Genomic DNA, 21,972 nt, shown 5'->3' on the forward strand with positions numbered 1-21,972 from the left:
ATTATCACCGCAGAAGGGTTGCTATCATGTCACATTAAGTAAGCAAGAATTTTGCAATTACAGACAGTGAATCTGAGACTTGTATTTGTTCTGTTTGTGTGTCTTATTTTTGAGAGAGTTGTCACTCAATGCAGATAAATAAGTAATAAAAAAGATACCAACGGGCTATATGCTATTGAAGGACTGGCTTTGGTAAGCTCGGACGTTATCGCTTCTGCTGTCGGTACTGGAGAAATTAAGAAAATACATTCTTTATTGCTATAAAGAGAAAGTTATTTTATCTCGCCAGCCATTTCTATGTATAATAATTCTATGAAACCATTTGTCTGTGATGCAATTTAGCTATTCGCAGTCAGAGAGAGAGATCTCGCGCACAGCGAGCACAAAACAGCCCTGCTAAATGAGTGACAGAACTAAACATTCAAACATAGCCTGGTTTAGATCTGTGATATTAGTCTGATTTTATTTTAGATTTCGCCTTCCAAAGATTATAAAAAGAATATTTATACATAAGCCGCATTCTGTCTAGCACAACTTCCTTCCCTTCACAGCAGTGCACTGACATTCCTCCCTAAAACTCAAACTTAACGGCAGAATCAGCACGATCGGTGATTGTTGTAAAATGCTACTGTTGCTAAATTGCGGGACGCGTTTAATAATAAAAAGAGCGCAAGAGATACCGTTCCCAAGGCGGCGCGCGCTCCAAAACACACTGCAACGAGACAAGCAAAGTGTAGGCTATTTTGGGTTTCATGTGCGCGTTTAAACGATCAACTATACACAAAAATATGTCTAAACGACCGGCTTGGAGATTCACTTAAACACAGTTTATGTCTTAAATGGACGTAGTTATGGAAATAGTTGGGAGAAAATATGCTGCATCAGAAGCCTATTAGATCTGAACTCGGTCTTAAAGGGGAAGCATCCTAATAAACATGCTGACGATTGAGCCATTACTGCGAATCAAACAACAAAAGGCAAAGAGAAAATCACTTACAGCTCTTGAATGAATAACTTCTGCATTAATAAGCATTAATCTATCTATGATAAACTATGCAGTGTTATTTTACAATTGATTACTAGATTATTAGATTTCTTTTTAGACCACACCTGAACTGTAACGTTAGTAGACCTTCCTGATATTAAATCACTGTGCCTATATAACGTTTATCTTTGTTTAATATATATATATATATACTGTATATTATAACAAAAAGAACCGTTAAGAATACAGTTGAAGTACCGGATCGATAAGCAGTATCGGTAAGATAGTAATACCATTAAAACCTTAACGATACCCATCCCTAGTTATGCCTGTGCTTCTCTTGGATGCTCTGAATATTGGATTACGTGTCTGGATTGCCCCTTAATTAAAGCTGCATTTGGATCTCAACCTTCGTGTCTCGGAGCAGTTCGTAACACCTGCTTTGTTTATATAATATATTTGTTATACATTATTTATACAATAAGTTTTTACATTATACATTTTTAATTTAAGTGTCAAGTGTTCAATAAATGTATTTGTTGAGAAATTTTGTCTATCTTAAGTAATTATTTGTGTTACATTTTATCTTTCAAATAAAAGGTTCAAATAAGAGGTTAAAAACAAGCACATACAGGCCAAAATAAATGGCTGCATTAATCGGCCATCGGCCGACCCGGATTTCAAAAGATCGGCATCGGCCTGAAAAAAAACAATATCGGTCGACCTCTAGTCGTATGGATAACTTTTTTGCTGACTTTATGTGATTTTAAGACCATCAAAGTTCTGGCCACCATTCATTTGCATTGTATGGACCTACAGAACGGAGATATTCTTCTTAAAATCTTTGTTTGTGATTTGCAGAAGAAAGAAAAACACATCTGGGATGGAATATTGTGAGTAAATAATGAGAGAATTAAAATGTTTGGGTGAACTATCCCTTTAAAACAAATTGCATCTTAGTTGAATCTGCGTTCACGTCCACACTAATCCAGTTAAAAACTGTTTTTGGTTTGGCATCATCGTTTTCCTAAGTATGCAGTTGTGGAAACTGTTTTCGATGGAAGAAAACGCCATTCCAGTGTGAATGAGAGGCATAAACATAGTAAAATCTATGTGTTTCCAACAAAAGTGTTTGGATGTTAGTGGCACTGTTTTGCTAATATACAGTAGGCCTTTAGTGTATGTAATGGCATTTAAGTACATAAAATGGCCTCTTTTATTACCTCTGTGATGTTTCGTAATCAAAGGCTTGCAGTTGTAAAGGAAACAATGGTTACCTGTTGTCACATGCCATGACTTCATTACTGTCTTAAAGCACATTTAGAGTTTGTGTTATGAAGTGAAATACAGTCACAAACAGTACAGCCAGAAAGAGATCATCAGAAGGGCTGTCCCATAATGCCTCTCTCTGTAGGTTTAAAGTCTGTGTTTCTCTTCTTTTATTATGAAGCTGTTGACTAATAAGTGTTTGATCTCTTACAGTTTGCAGAAGATCACTGTAAAAACAGGAAGTAACTCGGCAACGACGGCCAAGCTCGGAGGAACAGGAAGTGTTTCAGGGTAAGAGTGGTGCTAATGGTCTGCATATGCGTTGTGTGTTCTCTGATTGAATGCACATGCCTGTGTGCGTGCTGAAGTTAACATTGTTTTGTGGTAATCTGAGTCTCTTTACCAAACAGAAAGTACAATCTGCCTTTGAAGTAGTGGCACTCAAGGGATCAAAATATATATGTGGAATACATGAATGAACAGCCAAATCCAAAATACCTTGGGGAAATTTTTTTTTTTTGTAAAACATTCATTGTTTGGTGTCAGGATTGTTGTGGTGTTGTCATGTATTCGGTGAAACTCTCAAAGCAGTCGACTTATTTTTCTAGCTTTTTACGCTCTTTATTGTCCATCTCTGTCTCCCTCTAGTGGTGACAGCTCAGATAGCAGCTCTCCACCCAATGGCTTAAAACAGAGATGTTCTGTGAGTCTCTACATTTTTATGCTTTCTCTTTCCCTCATTCTGTTTTCATCTTATTCATTTCACTATTTAAAGACATTATAAAAATTATTTTCTCAAAAACTTTTTTCCTCAGAGTCTAGATCAAGTATCTTCGTCTTCTCATCCTGTGTCAGTGCAGCGCTCTATTAGTCGCCCAGGTACTCTTCAAACCAGCTTCAAATATATTTCAGCTGCCCTTTATCTTGCATAATGTTTTAAGAAAACTTTTTTATTTAAGTAATGAAAATGTTTTTAATTAAAAGCTTTTAAAGAAATGATAATTCTCATTTACATACCCTCATGCTATCCCAGATGTGTGTCTTTCTTTCTTCTGCAGAACACAAATTAAGATTTTTAGAAGAATGTCTCAGCTCTGTAGGTCTATACAATGAATGTTGTCCAGAACTTTGAATTTGCAAAAATCACAAAGTCAGCGTAAAAATAATTCATATGACTCCAGTGGTTAAATCCACATTCTGAAGTGATATGTTATGTGTTGGCGAGAAACAAATCATCCTATAAATGTCTACTTTCACTACAATTCTACTCTTTTTTTTTTTTTTTCTTTAATTTTTTTTTTTTTTTCATTAGCATTCTTCATGCATATCGCCACCTACTGGTCGGTGCTGATCAAAGGTGGAGCTTTATAGTAAAGTACAGAACTTAAATAGTGATCTGTTTCTCACCCACACTTATCATATCATTTCTAAATCATGGATTTACCCACTAGAGTCCCAATTATGTTTATGCTTTAGGTGATTTTTGGAGTTTCAAAGTTCTGGTCACCATTCACTTGCTTTACATAGCTGAGCTATTCTTATAAAAATCTTAATTTGTCTTCTGCATAAGAAAGAAAGTCACACACATCTGGCATGGGTGTGAGTAAACGATTGGACAATTTTCATTTTTAGGTGAACTATCCCTTTAAGGAACCCATAAAATGAAAAATAAATGGAAAATAAAAACACAAAATTGAGTTTTGTTGCTTCTAGTCCATGTCTGCTAGCTTTAAAGCCACCTGGTAATTGACAAACCTTTGAAAAATATGCATTTCAAATGTGTGGTCTTTCTCTTTTGGGAAAATGGGTAAAAATATACAAATGTTTGTCCAATAAAATCGAATCTAATATGAGAACATCCCCTGATCCTAGATTATAAATACCTCTTGTTGCCAACTATCAATGGCAAGTTATCAAATCATGGTTTGGCGATGTATCTTCAACTAAAGGCTATTTGACAGAAATGGACCCTTCAGTATGTTCCACCCCTACATCCTGTTTCAGGAGGAAATGCGACAACCATTTTGTCCAATCATTTCCTGGAGCCTTTAGGTCTACTTAGGACATTAAGTCTTGAATAATAGTTTTTCTTTCTGGACGTAATTCAATATCTTTTTTCTTTTTCTTTCCAGATGCGACTGTGAAGTCCTGCTCTCCCACAGGTTCTGCTCCCAAACCCAACAGCTTCTTATTCCGTGCGACCTCACGCTGCAACGTCAAGTCAGGTACAGACACGCACACGCACGCACGCACGCACGCACGTGCATTTAAGATTTATAATCTAATTTTGGACAATTGTGTATGTTTGAATTCAATTTTTCACTCTTGCTCTCAGGGTCAGGAAACAGTTTAGCTGAGTCTGGCCGCAGCGAATCTCGCTCCACTCTCAAATCCCCACGCGAGGAGAGAGTGGAGGTCTTACAACTGCAAAAGGTAAAGAAACCTCCTTTTTTCATTTACCTCTCCATATCTAGTTTCACCATCCCTTCCTTCATTTTTACTCCTTGTCTACCCTTCATCTCACTTTTCAGTCATTTTTCTCTCTTTCAGTCTCTGGAGTCGCGTCTGAAGATCACTCTGCCTGAAGATCTGGGAGAGGCATTGTCCAATGGCACAGTCCTCTGCCAGCTGGCCAATCACGTGCGACCTCGTTCTGTGTCAATCATTCACATCCCCTCACCTGCAGTGGTGAGTAAATGTTTGGATCTTGTTCACATTGTGGCTAAAACTTCATCTGATGCCTTATAAAACAAGTCCTACACATGGATCATGATGTATGATGATGATTTATACAAGTTATTAATAAGCTCTTCCTAAGTTATATTGTAATGTGTGTGTGTGTGTGTGTCTCTCTGATTCTATCTGATCAGCCAAACCTGAGTGCTGCCAAGTGTCGCCTCAATGTTGAAAACTTCATTGCTGCATGTCGTAGACTAGGAGTCCCTGAGGTAAACAACATGCTCTTATTTTAATCTTTGTTTCTTTTATTATCTTCTTTTTTTGTTTGTCTTTCTGAGTCATGCTGTTAGTAAATGAGAACAAATCTTTTCATTGACTTGTTGACTTGATTGTGATGGCTCCTGTGTTAATGTCACGAGTATTAATGTCTGATTCAGAAATTAACGTGTCTTACAAAGTGGTTCTTTTAATGAATTGGTCAAAAAGACGATTCTGTCTTTAACTCCTGAGGGATCTGAAGCACTGGAAGAATTTTTAAAAAGGGAATGTGAATCAGAACCAGGGCCCCGATTCACGAAAAGAAAATTTTTAGAATAAATTATAAGTGTGGAAGAATATTCCTATGTGCAGTTCATGAAGAATTTTTTGGGAATTAAAATATTCGTAACTTTTTTCTTAAGTTAGAAAATAAGACAAATATAGATTCTTAAAGGAATATTCCAGGTTCAATACAAGTTAAGCTCAATAAAAGCAAATTTGTGGCATAATGTTGATTACCACAAAAATTATTTCGACTTGTACCTCCTTTTCTTAAAAAATAAATAATCTGTGTTACAGTGAGGCACTTACAAATGAAGTGAATGGGACCAATTCATAAATGTTAAAATACTTGCTGTTTCAAAAGTTAAACATTATGCATGTTAACATGAGTTTAATGTGATAAAATGCCTTACTAAACTTTTTTGTTTGAAGTTATATCCAATTTTACAACTTTGTTGACATGACGACATAACATCGTAAACTCCGTTATCCCTGTAAGCGACAGTTAAAACAACTTTATTACACGGCTCTGTGGAATACTTGATTCTGATTGGTCAATGGCGCCACCTAGCGGCCTGATATTGCTCAGTAACAACCGCATATCTATGTATCTGACCGTTCATCTGGGTATCTGAGCCATCTTTACTACTTCTTGGATGTGCAATCTCGACAAGTAAGGTAATACAATAATTTCAACTCAAATCAATGTGCATGTGCATTTATTTGTTTATTTGGCAAGTAGTGTTGTAATAAGTTGCATAATGAGCAGACAGACGTTCATTAATGACAAAATAAACACCAACGTGTCCAGGATTTCAGCTGTTCTATTATTTATTTCTTCTCACATAATTCAGGGTTTTTCCTGGCTCAAAATGAGGCAGAGGTGGTACCATGCTGATCATGCGCAGTCATACACTTGTACCATGCCTTCTACTGGCTGAAGCAAACACTTACAAGCAATATATTTTAGGTGTTCTAATAATTAGACGATTGAAGAAAATGACAATTATCAACTTATAGCATATTTAATTAAAAAAGCTAAAAGTATACTAAATTAATATACGATATAACAGCTAATGTGTTCATTTATAGTTAACAAACAGAAAACTTGATTAACCTCTTATGTAATTATGTTTCTAGTTTATTGTGGCATTTACAAACGTATGTAGTTCTTAGGTTCAGTAAAACCATCAGATCACTTGTTTGGAGTTGGAGGCTACCTTGGTTCCAAATCCCATAAATTACAGTTGACTTGATTGTAGTCATCACGTCAAGCATGACTAATTAACAAAATTAATAAATAAACTGTTTGCATTTTTGAGAAAACCAAGATTGTGCGTGGTTAGTAATTATTAATTCACAGAAGGCCATGAAACAGATAATAGATTTTGTAGACTAAATTTTTTGCTCACAAAATGAAATCTTGTGGGACGAAAGATCAGATCACGCACTTCTTCTGAAGTAAATTCACAGCGAGTCTTCGATAATGAGCTCAAAAGGGAAAGACCTCTTGTTGGTTTCATACGGATTACACAATCATAGAATACTTGTATTTGATTTAAATTGGTTCATTTAACAGTAGACAATTCAAGCTTTCTATAGACATATTTCTCATGTCTGCGAGGGAAGTATACGCTAAGTTTTGGTTCATTTTCATGACGCGCTCCAGACAAGTTCACGGAGACCGAGAAGGCAGAAAGCGCATCCTGTATGATTTCTTTATTTTCCACAACGTTTTGCTGTTATTGTGAGTGCACACAAATAAAAGTAAACCCTTTTATAGTTCCGAATGATGTCTTACTCTTATCTGTATGACCAAAAATGACAGGGTATTTCTTTCTGCTGTTATCAGGGAAAAAGTCGATTGACTATGTTATGTTATCAATATAAAAAACAACTCAAATATTGAATTTTGGGGGCATTTACAACCCTGCACGACGCTATTTTGAGCCAATGTCTGATTAGCTTGCTTGTTGTTAAGCTTAATGGAGGGCTATTGCCTAAGTTCTGCTGGCTCTATGGTTTAATAAGGTCCTCACTGCAACCTTGAAAAATGTTTCGAGGTAATCAACATTATGCCACAAATGCAGTCTATTGAACTTAAATGGAATCCGGAATATTCCTTTAAGAATGTTATGTGAATCCAGCCCCAGAATCATTAAGTTCATTACGATTCCCATGCCTAGTTAATACTTTGTTGTTTTTCGAAAGTGATTGTATGCTTCAAGCTAAATTAGCTTTTTTTGTGCTCATTGTTTTCTGTTATTTTTACCCTAAATGAACCTGCTGCAATGTCTTGCTCTTTGTTCAGCGTGGTGTCCAACCGTCTTTACTTGTCCTCTCTGCATTGTCCTCTTTCCTCTTTGTCTGTCTCTGTCTTTCTCAGATGGAGTTGTGTTTAGCGTCTGATATCCTGTGCAGTAAGCTACCTGCAGTGCAGCGCTGTGTGAAGGCACTCCTGGCGAAAGCAGGAGGAGAGGACGAGGTGATAGAAGATGAGAACAGCACCTCTCCCTCTGTCTCTCCTGCTATCACCTCCACCGGCTTCATGCTCTTCTACTCCCTTCTTATGGCTTTGCTCTATCTGTTATACTGTCACCTTATAGCATAAATGCGTATGTGCGTGTGTGAGAGTTTAGTCTTTATATCTTCTCTCTACTGTTTACAGTCTCACACACACAGTTGAAAAAACCTTCCCATACACCTTAAGGGAGTATCCCCCTGAAAAATTAATAATCATCCACTGTTTTTTCAAACCCATATGACTTCCTTTCTTCAGTGGAACACAAAAGGAGATGTTAGACAGAATGTTAGCCTCAGCCCCCTTCACTTTCATTATATGGATAAAGAGCAGCATGTTCCATGAACTAACCCAAAATAATCTTCACATGCACTTCATACAGTCAGAGCAAAGTCACAGCCTGCACATAGCTCTTGAATATTAGCCAAAAGTGGCATATCAGAGCAAACTCCTGACCAATAATTAATTTGAGATTATCCAAAAACACTTACGTGCCCCACAGATCTTAGTTTGGGAGATATGATGGTAGTTGTTGGTTTTAGGAGCCTGATGTTTCTAAAATTGGTGAAATATCACTGAAACACTGTTACATAGAATATCTGATGCTGTTAAGGTTTCTTGATGGAATACTTCCCTCCATAGAATAGCTTATAAATAGTCTGATGGTGACCACAGACTTGATTTTCTACAAAAGATGTGAAATTTGTATAGATGTAGATATGGTTACCACTTTATGAAGGGCTTCCAAACTGCCTTAGCATCACTGTTGATTCCAGGATAGTTTATATGTCTTTTTAAGTCTTCGTTTTTATCTTCAGAATTTTAACCCCCTCCCCACCCCATTTTTCTCCCTTGAGAATGTCTTTTTTCTTAAAGGGCTTTAAATCGCTTGTATTTGCTCTGAAAGGTGATAATCTGAAGTGCCTCCACAGGAGAAAGTTCATATAAGGTCACAGGTTCACACCAGTCTCTAGGTAGCATTTCCATTCGTTATCACAGCAGCACACAATTGAGCTTGTAGCATCTGGGAATATGTTGACAGTGTGGTGATGGTACTTATGAAATTAATTTGGTTTAATCCACATGTTTTCCATATCTAACGGATGGAAGTCATTGTTCTTCGTTGTTTTTCCACTTTATCTTTTATTTCTTGTCTTGCCTGTGACCACCAGAGGGCAGTGCTGTTATAAAAACTAACTGCTCCAACACTTTTTAATGGTACTTATATGATTCAAAGCTGTGTTTTGAACTGTGTTACAGTTTTTTGTTTGTTTTGGTCTTCTTGAGAGCAACTTAATTTATGTATGTAAACAGTTCAAGATTAATTTATTGTTTTATTTATGTTTGCTGTTCTATGATAAGCTCAAGCTGTATTAGTGGAAACGTGGTGCCACTGAGCGCATTCCTAATATGGACTACTTGCATTTATTCAGTTATTGATGTTTCAATTGGCCAGATTAATTGGGTAATACAATTGCATGCATGGTCATTTTGAGCTGGAAACAATTAGCAACACTTTGATTGGGCACTAACAAAAACGAGGACAGTTGTGTTGTCTTTTAAATCCACACAGTTCTACTATTAGTGTGAGCGCAATGTGAATAAGCAGACACTGCCAAATTACAAATTACGCAATTTCTTTAACTAATCATGAGACTGTTGTGAGTCATGGTTTTCTACAACCCTCTTCTGCTGCCGTGTCCAGATTCTAAATGTGGCCATAGTGGTTTTATGGTCCTGAAATGTGCCATGGCACCCAGCTTTCCCAGTGCTGTATGTTGATGTTGCTTTTGTATTCCGTGCCTACTTAATGTGATTTAGGAGCTTTGCAGACGGTTTACTAACGAGCCGCCTCTCATATGGAGAGAACGATAAGAGGTGTGTGAGAGAGAGAGAGAGAGAGAGAGAGAGAGAGAGAGAGAGAGAGAGAGAGAGAGAGAGAGACTGGGAAATGAGGGTAGGTGAGCGGATGTGCCATGACTGGTTATGTTACAGACACACAATCCATCACCCTAGGATGTCTTAAACATTTTAATGGGATAGTTCACCTAAAAATGAAAATTCTGGCTTCGTTTGCTGTCCCTCATGTTGTTCCAAACCAACAATATATTACGTTCTTCTATTGAACAAAAGGAGATGTTAGGCAGAATGCCACTTTCATTGCATCTTTTTCTATACAGTGAAAGTGAATGGTGACTGAGACTGTCATTCTGCAACTCCTTTTGTGTTCCGCATATGGGTTTGGAACAACACGAAGGTGAGAAAATTATGACAGGACGTTCATTTGAGTGTGAATTATCCCTCTAAGGGAGTTTGTTCAGGTGCTTGTAAGTTGGTATGGTACAATGTACGCTGTCAGTACTAAAGCTAATCATAATAGACATTTCATTTTAAATCTCCATTCTGATAATGGACATAATAGATCATAGCTTAGCGGGACTCTGTCCAACTTCAAGACCCCTCTGCAATATGAAATAAGATGTTGGCTTTCACAGGTGGCAACTAATAATTCTACCAATTTTCTGATACATATTCTAAATTAAACTCTTGACAGTTTAGTGAGCACTAGAACTATATGAATGTTTCCTTCCACATGTTACCTAATGTAATCTAATGCAATGTATTTTGTAATATTTATAAAATACTGTGTATTTAAGAAGTTAATAAGTTTATATTGAAATGAAGATTTTTTTTTTGTCTGTAAAGAAATTATATATATAAAAAGGATACACTGATTTATATGTGTTGTCTGCTGCTTTACATGTGCTTTTGTCAAATGGTTATGACTGTTGCTCTCGCTCATGATTAATTCTGCTTTAGTTCTTTGTCTCTCCACTGAGGATGAAATCCTCACGTCATCTCATCTCTGTAGCTTGCGAGTCCAGCTATTCTCTACCCTTTACCAAAAGGTAAGTGTTGATTGTATGGATTGGGGAAAAGAGAGAAAGAAAGCACATAAATTGAAAACATATTTAAGATTCTGCAATTTGAGTACTTGTGACACTGACCGTGTTGACGACTCCTTTGTACAAAAGGTCAGATTTCATTGCTTCTATTAAAGCACACAAGATACTCATTGGAACATATTTAAATCATGCTGTGATAACATGGATCATCAGGTTTGCCACCAATGGCATGCCAGCCCTAGTGCATGCTGTCATAAAAGCTTATCATTTAATAAACAATAAATTCAGATTTTTATGTAAGCTTTTCACACAAATTGTTATTCTGATTTGTTCTGAAGATGCATTTTCACTATTGGATTTAGATTTTGGACTCCACTGTTTGTTTATATTGGCTATGCAAGTATGTTTAAGCACACATATTGTATATTCAGTTCCTACAAATAGTATTCACCACATGAGCATTTTACTGCATTCTATCATGAAATCATGTTTTTGTTTTTTATTTTTTTTTATTGAAAATAAACTCAGCAAAAATAGAAACACCCTCTCACTTTCAACTGCTTTTATTTTCTGCAAACTTAACATGTGTAAATATTTGTATGAACAAAAGATTCAACAACTAAAACACAAACTGAACAAGTTTCACAGACATGTGACTAACAGAAATAAAATCATGAACAAAGGGGGGTCAAAATAAAAAGTAAAAGTCAGTCTCTGGTGTGGCCACCAGCTGCATTAAGTACTGCAGTGCATCTCCTCCTCATGGACTGCACCAGATTTGCCAGTTCTTGATGCGAGATGTTACCCCACTCTTCCACCAAGGCACTTGCAAGTTCCCGGACATTTCTGGGGGGAATGGCCCTAGCCCTCACTCTCCGATTCAACAGGTCCCTGACGAGCTCAATGGGATTGAGATCTGGCCATGGTAGAACACAGACATTCCTGTCTTGCAGGAAATCACGCATAGAACGAGCAGTATGGCTGGTGGCATTGTCATGCTGGAAGGTCATTGAGATTGTCTGCAGTGACAACAAGCTCAGTACGATGATGCTGTGACACACCGCCCCAGACCGTGAAGGACCATCCACCTCCAAATCAATCCTGCTCCAGAGTACAGGCCTCGGTGTAACGCTCATTCCTTTGATGATAAACGTGAGTCCAACCATCACCCCTGGTGAGACAAAACAGCGACTCGTCAGTGAGGAGCACTTTTTGCCAGTCCTGTCTGGTCCAGTGAAGGTGGGTTTATGTCCATAGGCGACATTGTAGATGTCATGATGGAGGGATTGTGCATACATGGTGTAACTCGGGCAGTTGTTGTTGCCATCCTGTACCTGTCCTGCAGGTGTGATATTCAGATGTAACGATCCTGTGCAGGTGTTGTTACACGTAGTCTGCCACGGGAAGGATGATCAGCTGTCCTTCCTGTCTCACTGTAGCGCTGTTTTAGGCATCTCACAGTACAGACATTGCAATTTATTGCCCTGGCCACATCTGCAGTTCTCCTGCCTCCATGCAGCATGCCTAAGGCACGTTCACGCACATGAGCAGGGACCCTGAGCCCTTGGTGTTTTTTAGAGTCAGTAGAAAGGTCTCTTTAGTGTCCTGAGTTTTTATAACTGACCTTAATTGCCTACCGTCCGTAAGCTGTTAGTGTCCTAACGACAGTTCCACATGTTTGTTTTATTGAACAAGCATGGAAAACATTGTTTAAACCCTTTACAATAAAAATCTGTAAAGTTATTTGGAGTTTAACGAAATTATTTTTAAACTACATTGTCTTGAAAAAGGGATGTTTCTTTTTTGCTGAGTTTAGTTTGCCACTTGGTACTGCAAAGTACTCCATGATGTCACAGGTTAAATAAAGTCCAGACATTTTACTAAATCAATTAAACAATGGAAATAATTTGATGCATGAGTAGTCACCTTCCCAAGTTAATTCTACCACTTTTGGCAGCAAGCTATTAGTCTCGGTGGGTAGGTCTCTATCAGTGTTCAAAATATTGACAAAAGAATTTTTGCTCAATCTTCTTTGCAAAATTGTGCCAATCAGAGTGCTTGGCATTTACACACAACAGTTCCATTTTGGTTTCATCAGACCAAAGCACTGAACTCTACTGCAAAGTGGCTCTTCAGTTGGAGGAATTCAATAGGCCTGTCACATAACAGTGGTCCCAAAATATATTAGACACTTAAGACACATTTATAGGAACAGATCACTTAATTTCTTATGTGGAAAATGTGATGTTTTAATGAATATCTTCGTCCATCTTGTCAATGCAATGGTAATGAATTGTGCCTCACATTATTGTAAAGCTTAAAGGAATATTCCGGGTTCAATACAAGTCAAGCTCAATCGACAGCATTTGTGGCATAATGTTGATTACCACAAAAAAAAAAAAGAAAAAGGTTACAGTGTGGCACATGTATTATTTGAGCTGTAAAATTGGTTAAATAATATTTTAGGGTTTATGTTGTCATGGCAACAAAGTTGTACAATTCTATATAATTTTTCATAGAGAAGATTAGTAGTAAACAATTTTATAACACTAAAATTATGTTAACTCTCATATTGTTTACATCTAGTGGATATATTTTTGAAACAGTGAGTATTTTGTGTTTACTGATTGGTCCAATTTACTTCCATTAGTTAGTAAGTGCCTCACTAATAGAGGGAGGAGTAAAAAAAAACAAAAAATTAAGTGTGTGTGTGTATATATATTGGGGTAATCAACATTATGCCAGGAATGTTGTTGACTGATTTTTACTTGTATTGCAGTGTTTTCTTTTAAAAAGGACCCAAAAGGATCATTATGCTCATGAAATCCAGATGTCCAGATTTTTTAAAATGACTTAAATTTCAGGTTGTTTCTCACAAAAACCTATCATGTGTCTTTAGAAGACTTGGAATATGGGGCACGATTTGCATGGACTACTTTTGGTTTACTTTTATCATTTATTTATTTTTAAGCTTTAAAATAAGTCACTATCATTGCAATTGTATTGAAAGTCAAACCATGAAAACCTTTTTTGTTCTGCTTAAAGTCATTCAGGTTTGAAAGGAGTAAATTAGGACAGAATTTTCATTTTTGGGAGAAATATTCCTTGAAAAATATACAAATGTCATTGTTTTGAGCAAACTCAACTTAGATGTGTTTTATAACCTTTGCCAGTGTTATATGTGTAAATGCACTAATTAGGATGCTATCCGAGGTGATTTTATTGTGTAATTATAAGAAGCATCTCAGCTGTGCACAGATCAGTTATACTCTAATCAAGCAATTATGTGCAGAGAGTTGGTTCTTTCAGAGCTAAACCGTGTCAAAGAAAGAGGGCAACTATTTATGTTCAGTTGTTTTCTGTTTATTATTTTTATTTATTAATGGACTGTTAGGCTGATTTTTCTTTTTGTACTTTGTGTTCATGTGCAGGAAACTTTCTTTGTTAAATGCATCATGCTTTTACACATTGCTTTTATTATGTTACAGCAATGAACTCGAGTTGAACTTGATATTAATGTGTGCTATCTAGTCTTTGAGAATAACATATTTTAAAATATACGACACCCATAATCTATACTTATTGTTTGGGTGGACTGAACTCAAAAATTGGAATGCATAATGGATTTTCAATGGGGTGAAGTGTTTGCTTCTTATGCTCAACACTGAGTACTTCACCGTTAGATACAATTACTTCCTCTCTGTAAAGTGCTAGAATGGAATGGCTTCTTCTCTGAGAGGCAGTGCCTTAATAAACACTGTTGCTTTACAATATAGTTGGCAATTCAAGGGAATGCATCGTGTGATCAAGTGCTGTGCTGCTATGCATGCTTTGCTTGCTCTTCCTGTGTCTGAGCTGATGTTTTGGTGTGACTGAGAGCAAAAGCTGTGTTCACAAAGACTACATGTTCAGAATACCATACTACTGTACTATTCTTACAAAATTCTGCAGTATACAGTATGTATGCAGTGCACAGTATGAACATTTTCTGTGTGCAAAGAAAACTCAGATGACCTACTACATTAGCCAACATGTGCAGTACATAACAGAAGGTAACACTTTACAAACAGTTTAGTAAGGTAGTTTTCCAATCCGAACATGGCCAATTTGTCTCAGCCGAAGTGCTGTCTCTAGTGGCATTCAGCCTCTTATTGCTACTCTGTGTACATGCATTCATTTCTGTACCTGTGCCTGGATATCTTACATGTTTCGTGTCCTTGAAGGGATATGGGATGACAGATGGGTTCTTCTTTAAATCTTTGTTAGTGTTTGCATGACTCATGTGGCTCCTTATGTGCATGGAAAGCATTTCATATTAAGGTCTAGTGTCTTGTTTGTTTATTTAGAGTACACTTTACCCTGTGTGAAAATAGCATTCTCATGCAGAAACCTATATTTGCAGATTTTCAGGGTCTAACATTTGTTCTGGTAGGTGGTTTGATATGCCGAGATGTTTTTATTGCGTACTGCTTATTGATTATTTCTGTATACTTTTGGTAAACAAACTAATATTGGCATGTGTCTCCCCCCCCCCCCCCAAACCCCATTAGGACACGATATGTCCACCCCAGCTGATTTTGGAGGAAGAGGGGCTCACACGCATCGCTCAGACTGTTCAGGCACTGTTGGAGATACCTACGTCAGGTTCCCGTCGGTCGTCCCGTCAAGACCCCTCAGGGATGCCCCTCCAATCCATGACTTACAATCAAGATGCCACCTCCTAGTATTATCAAATGAATATTTGCTGCACATTTCATACAGAGATGAAGAAAGTTTTTCAAATGTTAGAAATTATGATTTGATACCATCATGTATTATCAGGCTACCTAAAGTATAAATGATATTCCATATCACCTGTTACAAATGCATGTACAGAGGTTTTTTTTAAAAAAAAATTTTTATTTATGCAACAATCAACAGTACACAATAACATAGAAGACAGTAAAATCATATACAAACAAGAGACAAAAACAAAAAACACACAAAAAGAAGCAACATACAATACTGTAAAAAACAAAAACATGTATATAAATATTATCCAAAATCAGGAATCACTATCGACTAAACCTAATTCAACTATAAGTGCTTTTGAAGAAAACTTATGAAAGGTTGCCACATGACAGCAAACTTGATGCTGGCACCCCTCAAATTCAGTCTTATCTTCTCCAGACTTAAGAACTGCTGAACATCTCTAGCCCATTGCTTAAAAGGAAGGAGGGGAAGCCTGCTTCCAGTTGAGCAAAATCAATCTCCTCGCCAACAGAGAAGTAAAAGCAATACAATCGGTATCCCTTTTTGGAAGAGGGATCTGCTCATCAACAGCACCTAAAATGGCTGTAAGAGGGCTTGGATTTATATTTTTATTAAAAACTTCAGATTATGTCTCAAAGATCAGTGATGAGAAATTAAGCAGTTTGGGACAAAACTAAAACATAGTGTACAGGAGACCGCTTTCATCGTGTACATGTGGGGTCAATAGAAGGATATATCTTTGCCAACCTGGCCTTAGAAAGGTGCAGTCTATGTCTGGCACAAATGGAAGACCCATGAACCCTATATACAGCCTCATGCCATTCTTTGTCAGTCCAGCATATATTAAGATCTAATTACCAAGAGTGTCTCTGTTTGTTGGTAGGGGCTGATAATAAAGATGCTAGTTTTATATACAGACCAGAGATGGTACCTTTCTGAGCTGGATTATCAGGAAAAAGCTGGTCAATTGAATACAGGAAGGTAGGGAAAAGAGCAGAAATTCTTTCACACAAAATCCCAGACCTGTAAATATCTTAAAAAATGGGTCTTTGGTATGAATAGAAATTCTAATTGTGCAAATGAAATAAAGTTCCCATCAACAAAAAGATCTTTGAATGATAGAGTGCCTTTTTGTTGCCAAAGTAAGAATACATTTAAGAATATCATTAAGAGGCTGCGCAAACTGATAGTTTCTAGCAATTGGTGCACAGATAGAACCTCTCTGCCATCCAAATATTTATGAACTTGGACCCAGATCTGAACAGAATTCCATAGTATAGGGTGTAGTGGATGAGTTAATGACCAACGGTAAGGGTGAGAATAGAAGAACAAACAAGCTGTGGATTCAGTATGGATCCAATCCGGTAAATTATTTGTTTCATGTGAAATTCACCAATATGCATTGTAAGTGTGGAAGAGCCATCCCTCCTAGCTCCTTGGGATTTTGTAAAAAACAGAACCATATTCTTGGGGGTTACTTATTCCAAAGAAAAGATTACATTATCTTATTGAAATAAACAAAGGGATTTATATATATATATATATATATATATATATATATATATATATATATATATATATATATATATATATATATATAGTTGTTTGAATATATATGTATATATAGTTTGAAATTGATATAGAAATTTAGGAAGAGTGTTCATCTTTATTATATTGATCTTTCCAGCCAAGGAGATGGGAAGTCTAGTCCATTTTTCAAGGGCTGGCTTTGCATGGTCTAAAAGGGGAGAACATTTTTGTTTGAACAGTTCAGAGATATTTCTTGGTACAACTACACAGAGATGTGTAAAATGGTCTGAGGCTAATTTAAATGGATAAGCAGAGGAGGAGGAACGTTTAGCAGCTTGATTTATAGGAAATAGCTCACTCTGAGAGGTTAAGTTTATATCCTGAGAGATTACTGAAGCGATGAAGCATGGCCATGACATGAGGAAGAGAGTTATGTAGATCTGAGATATACAGAAGCAGATCATCCGCTTCCAATGATAAATTATGTTCTCTTCCCCTCTAATAATTCCATTAGATAACTGCTGTTGATCAGCAAAATAGCTAAAGGTTCAATTGAGAAAAATATGGGAGACATGGGGCATCCCTGTCTAGTTCCCCTTTGCAATGTGAAGAAAACTGATATAAGGTCATTAGTAATGACGGATGAAGAGGGAAAAGCGTACAGAATTTTTTCCATGATAAAAAACTTTGGGGCCACCCCAAATCTCTCTAGGCAGCTGAAAAGATTGTTCCACTCAACTCTGTTAAAAGCTTTTTCAGCATCAAGGGATATTATAGCTTCTGGTATATTCTTGTTTGTATCAGGGGAGTAAATAATATCAAACACTCTGCGAATATTAAAAAAGAAAATAAATTATTTATGAATCCGGTCTGATCAGATGTTATAATAGAAGGTTAAACATTCTCTAACCTTTGGGCTAAAACTTTTGCTTATATTATGCAATCCACATTAAGCAAGGATATGGGACAAACGATCCACAATTAAGAGGGTTTCCCCCTTCTTCAGTAAAACAGAAATTGCTGCTTGGTCAAATGTCTTTGGGACACATTCTGTAAGAAATGATTCCTCAAATTGCTAATAAAATGGGAATCAATTTATCCTTAAACATTTTGACTAATTGTACTGTAAAACCATCAGGTCCTAGAATTATGCATACTAGAAAGAGCTGAATTAAGTTCTAAGATCAGGGGATTCTCTAGTTCTACTTTATCATCTCCAAGAATTTGCACTGCTTTAGAATAAAAAAAAAGAGGCTATAATCATTAATTTGTCAGTTATAAAATTGATCACAGGTTATAGAGTCATTTTCAGAATTATCTAGCAAGACTAGGTATTGTGAATATTTTATAGGGTTAAATCACAAGGACTTGGATGAGGATCTCATGAGAATCTCACAAGGAAACCTTTCAAAGAAAACGTCTCGGTTACCTACGTAACCTCGGTTCTCTCTAGATGAGGGAACGAGTATTGCGTAAGCTAGCTTACGCTATGGGAAAGATTAATCTTTTCTGAGATATTGAAGCCAAAAAATTATCCTTAATTTTGTATAATTTGTCAGCGCAGTGCAGCAACTGCAGACCTTGAGCGGGCTAGCTAGCGAGCTCATTGATTGCTCTGCGGCAACTGCTGCAGCCTATAGACGAACTTGCGTGAACTTGCGCCCAATGAGAGCGCCAGCGCTCACTGTCCCAAAGCCCGCCAGAATGGGCGTGGCTAGGGTGCATATAAGCGCAGTTCGTAGGCTGGAACCCTGGTTTTCATTGAATGAAGCGAAAATCGCTGCGTGGCGCGAAGCACGGCCAGCTACGCAATACTGCGTTCCCTCATCTAGAGAGAACCGAGGTTACGTAGGTAACCGAGACGTTCTCTTACGAGAGGTTCTCTCGTATTGCGTAAGCTAGCTAACGCTACGGGAACCCATTGTCAACGCCGTGCGCGCCAAACATCCACTGCATGAGCCCCAGGGGGGGTGGGGTGACCCGGGGGAGCCCTTGTGAGTGGGGAAATAATATTTGGCCGGCAAGAGTGCGGGTCAGTGTGTGTGTGATACATAAGCACATAGTGTAGCTGTAGCGTATTAAACCGCTAGTAGTTTTGCCTGCAGAGCGGGCACTTCCAGATTGTAAAATCTGACAAAGGTGGAGGGGGAAGCCCAGCCCGCTGCCACACATATGTCCTGAATGGAAATCCCGCTGGACCATGCCCACGAGGAGGCCATGCCTCTGGTGGAGTGAGCCCTAATGCCTAACGGGCATGGCAGGTCTTTCGACGCGTACGCGGCAGCAATAGCGTCCACTATCCATCTAGACAGTGTCTGTTTCGAGGTGGCGAGACCCTTGGTGTGCCCTCCGAACGAAACGAAAAGCTGCTCAGCGTGTCTGAGCGCGCAGTATACAATCTCAGTGCTCTGACTGGGCAAAGGAGATTTGTGTCGCGTTCGCTATCGGATGCTGGCAGAGCCGATAGGGAAATAATCTGTGCTCTGAAAGGAGTACCGATCACCTTGGGGACATAGCCGTGTCTAGGCTTTAAAATGACCTTGGAGTCACTTGGTCCAAACTCCATACACGCAGCGCTGACAGACAGCGCGTGAAGGTCTCCCACACGTTTAACTGATGACAGGGCAGTCAGAAAAACGGTTTTGAGTGAAAGGTATTTCAAATCCACGGATTCAAGCAGTTCGAAAGGGGGCTTTCATAGCTCGAGAACTACAGAAAGATCCCAGATAGGAACCGATGGGGGCGCGGGGTTCATCCTTCTAGCTCCCCTGAGGAAGCGGATGACCAGCTCGTTTTTCCCCGTGACTGGCCGTGCAGGGGTTCGGCGAACGCCGCGACGGCCGCCACGTACACTTTGAGCGTGGATGGGGATCTGCCCTTATCCAACAGCTCTTGTAAAAACACGAGCAGTGACGACACCCCACATGTCCGTGGGTCCAGGTCTCTGTCGGTGCACCATTTTGAAAACACCGACCATTTGGACGCATAGAGTCTTCTCGTGGAAGGGGCTCTAGCGTGTATGATAGTGTTCATTACTCCTTCTGGCAAAGCGACGGGTAGTCGTTGATCACCCACGCGTGCAGCGCCCAGCGCTCTGGGTGGGGATGCCAGATCGTGCTGCGAGCTTGAGATCTGCTCTCACTGGGATGGGCCACGGGGCTGTCAGTGACAGCTGCGTAAGCTCCGGGAACCATGTCTGATTCTCCCAGCGCGGGGCTATGAGGAGCACCAAGTGATGCGTTTCCCTGATCCTCTGCATTACCTGTGGCAATAGCGAGACGGGAGGGAAGGTGTAAAGCGGGCGGTTGGGCCAGTCCTGGGCCAGCGCGTCCTCGCTTTTCGAGAAAAATACTGGGCAGTGAGAGTTCTCTTCTGACGCGAAGAGGTCTATCTCTGCTCTGCCGAATATTTGCCATAATTTCTGGACTGTTTGAGCGTGCAGGGACCATTCCCCTGGGGGAACATTGTCTCTGGACAGTCTGTCTGGGCCGTCGTTCAGGTGGCCTGGCACGCGCGTCGCCCTCAGCGAGCGCAGGTGGCCCTGGGACCAACTTAGTATGCGTTTTGTCAGATGGAAGAGGTTCCTGGATCTGACACCGCCCTGACGGTTTAGATAGGATACCACAGATCTGTTGTCCGAACGGACCAGGACGTGGTGACCCTGAATGACCGGGAGGAAGCGCACAGCTGCGTACTCGACCGCTATCATTTCCAGACAATTTATGTGAAGGAGCTTTTCCTGAACTGACCATAGGCCGAAAACCGGCGAGCCCTCGCAGACCGCGCCCCAACCCGTGTTGGACGCGTCTGTCGAGATGACTTTTCGGCGAGATACAGCTCCCATCGTCACTCCCCGCTGATATTATTCGGCCACCGTCCAAGGCTGCAGAGCTGATATACAGGTCTGAGTCACTCTGATCGGCTGGCGGCCTGTGGCCCACGCCCGGCGAGACGCGCGGGTGTTTAGCCAATGCTGAAGCGGGTGCATGCACAGTAAACCCAGCTGAAGTACTGCTGTGGCTGAGGCCATGTAACCTAACACTCTCTGAAATTTTTTCAGAGGCGTGAGGCTGTTCATCTGAAAAGACGCGGCTAGTCGTGTAGATAAGCGAGCCGTCATTGCCACAGAGTCTAGTTCTATTCCAAGGAAGGAAATTGCCTGACTGGGCTGTAGTGAGCTCTTGGTCCAATTGACTGCAAGACCCAGACTGTTCAGATGACTGAGGAGAACTGTCCTGTGAGACAGAAGCTCCGTATGTGACTATGCCAAAATCAGCCAATCGTCCAAATAGTTCAGAATTCGCAAGCCCTGACTCCGCAGGGGTGCGAGCGCCGCATCCATGCACTTCGTGAAAGTACGGGTGCTAAGGACAGGCCGAACGGAAGGACGGTGTATTGATAAACCTGACCATCGAGGCGAATCTCAAGAATGGCCTGTGACGGGGATTTATCTGAATCTGAAAATAGGCATCTTTCAGATCGAGAGAAATAAACCAGTCCCCTGGTGCACATGCGCGAGGAGTTTCCTGATTGTAAGCATTTTGAACGGTCTTTTGCAAGCACCTTGTTCAAAACCCTGAGATCTAATATTGGTCTGAGGCCGCCGTCTTTCTTGGGGACAAGAAAATAACGGCTGTAAAACCCCGACTCGCTCAGTGAAGGCGGCACTCTCTCTATGGCCCTTTTGCACAGAAGGTTTGCTATTTCTGAGCGAAGCATGCAGGCTGCTTCCGTGTTCACAGTAGTTTCGAGCACGCCCTGAAGCGGGAGGGCCGCGATCGAACTGTAGC

At 39.4% G+C, this 21,972-nt stretch overlaps 1 protein-coding gene across 2 annotated transcripts in view; it reads left to right on the plus strand.

Annotated features, from left to right (window-relative positions):
- LOC127648840 (leucine-rich repeat and calponin homology domain-containing protein 4-like) overlaps positions 1 to 17,111 on the plus strand; it is a 59,984-nt gene extending 42,873 nt beyond the window's left edge. Inside the window, exons 11-18 of one of the 2 annotated variants that reach the window (XM_052133628.1) lie at positions 2,468 to 2,545; positions 2,903 to 2,957; positions 3,070 to 3,133; positions 4,387 to 4,479; positions 4,590 to 4,687; positions 4,805 to 4,942; positions 5,125 to 5,202; positions 15,451 to 17,111. In XM_052133628.1, coding sequence (XP_051989588.1) covers positions 2,468 to 2,545; positions 2,903 to 2,957; positions 3,070 to 3,133; positions 4,387 to 4,479; positions 4,590 to 4,687; positions 4,805 to 4,942; positions 5,125 to 5,202; positions 15,451 to 15,624 — 778 coding nt within the window. In that variant the 3' untranslated portion in view covers positions 15,625 to 17,111. Of the gene's footprint in view, positions 1 to 2,467; positions 2,546 to 2,902; positions 2,958 to 3,069; positions 3,134 to 4,386; positions 4,480 to 4,589; positions 4,688 to 4,804; positions 4,943 to 5,124; positions 5,203 to 7,859; positions 10,730 to 15,450 lie in introns of those variants that run through there. The other variant, XM_052133620.1, reaches the window with a different exon arrangement.
- The last annotated feature ends 4,861 nt before the right edge of the window (positions 17,112 to 21,972 follow it).

Source organism: Xyrauchen texanus, chromosome 1 (genome assembly GCF_025860055.1).
Source record: "Xyrauchen texanus isolate HMW12.3.18 chromosome 1, RBS_HiC_50CHRs, whole genome shotgun sequence".
In the NCBI taxonomy this organism is placed as follows: Eukaryota; Metazoa; Chordata; class Actinopteri; order Cypriniformes; family Catostomidae; genus Xyrauchen; species Xyrauchen texanus.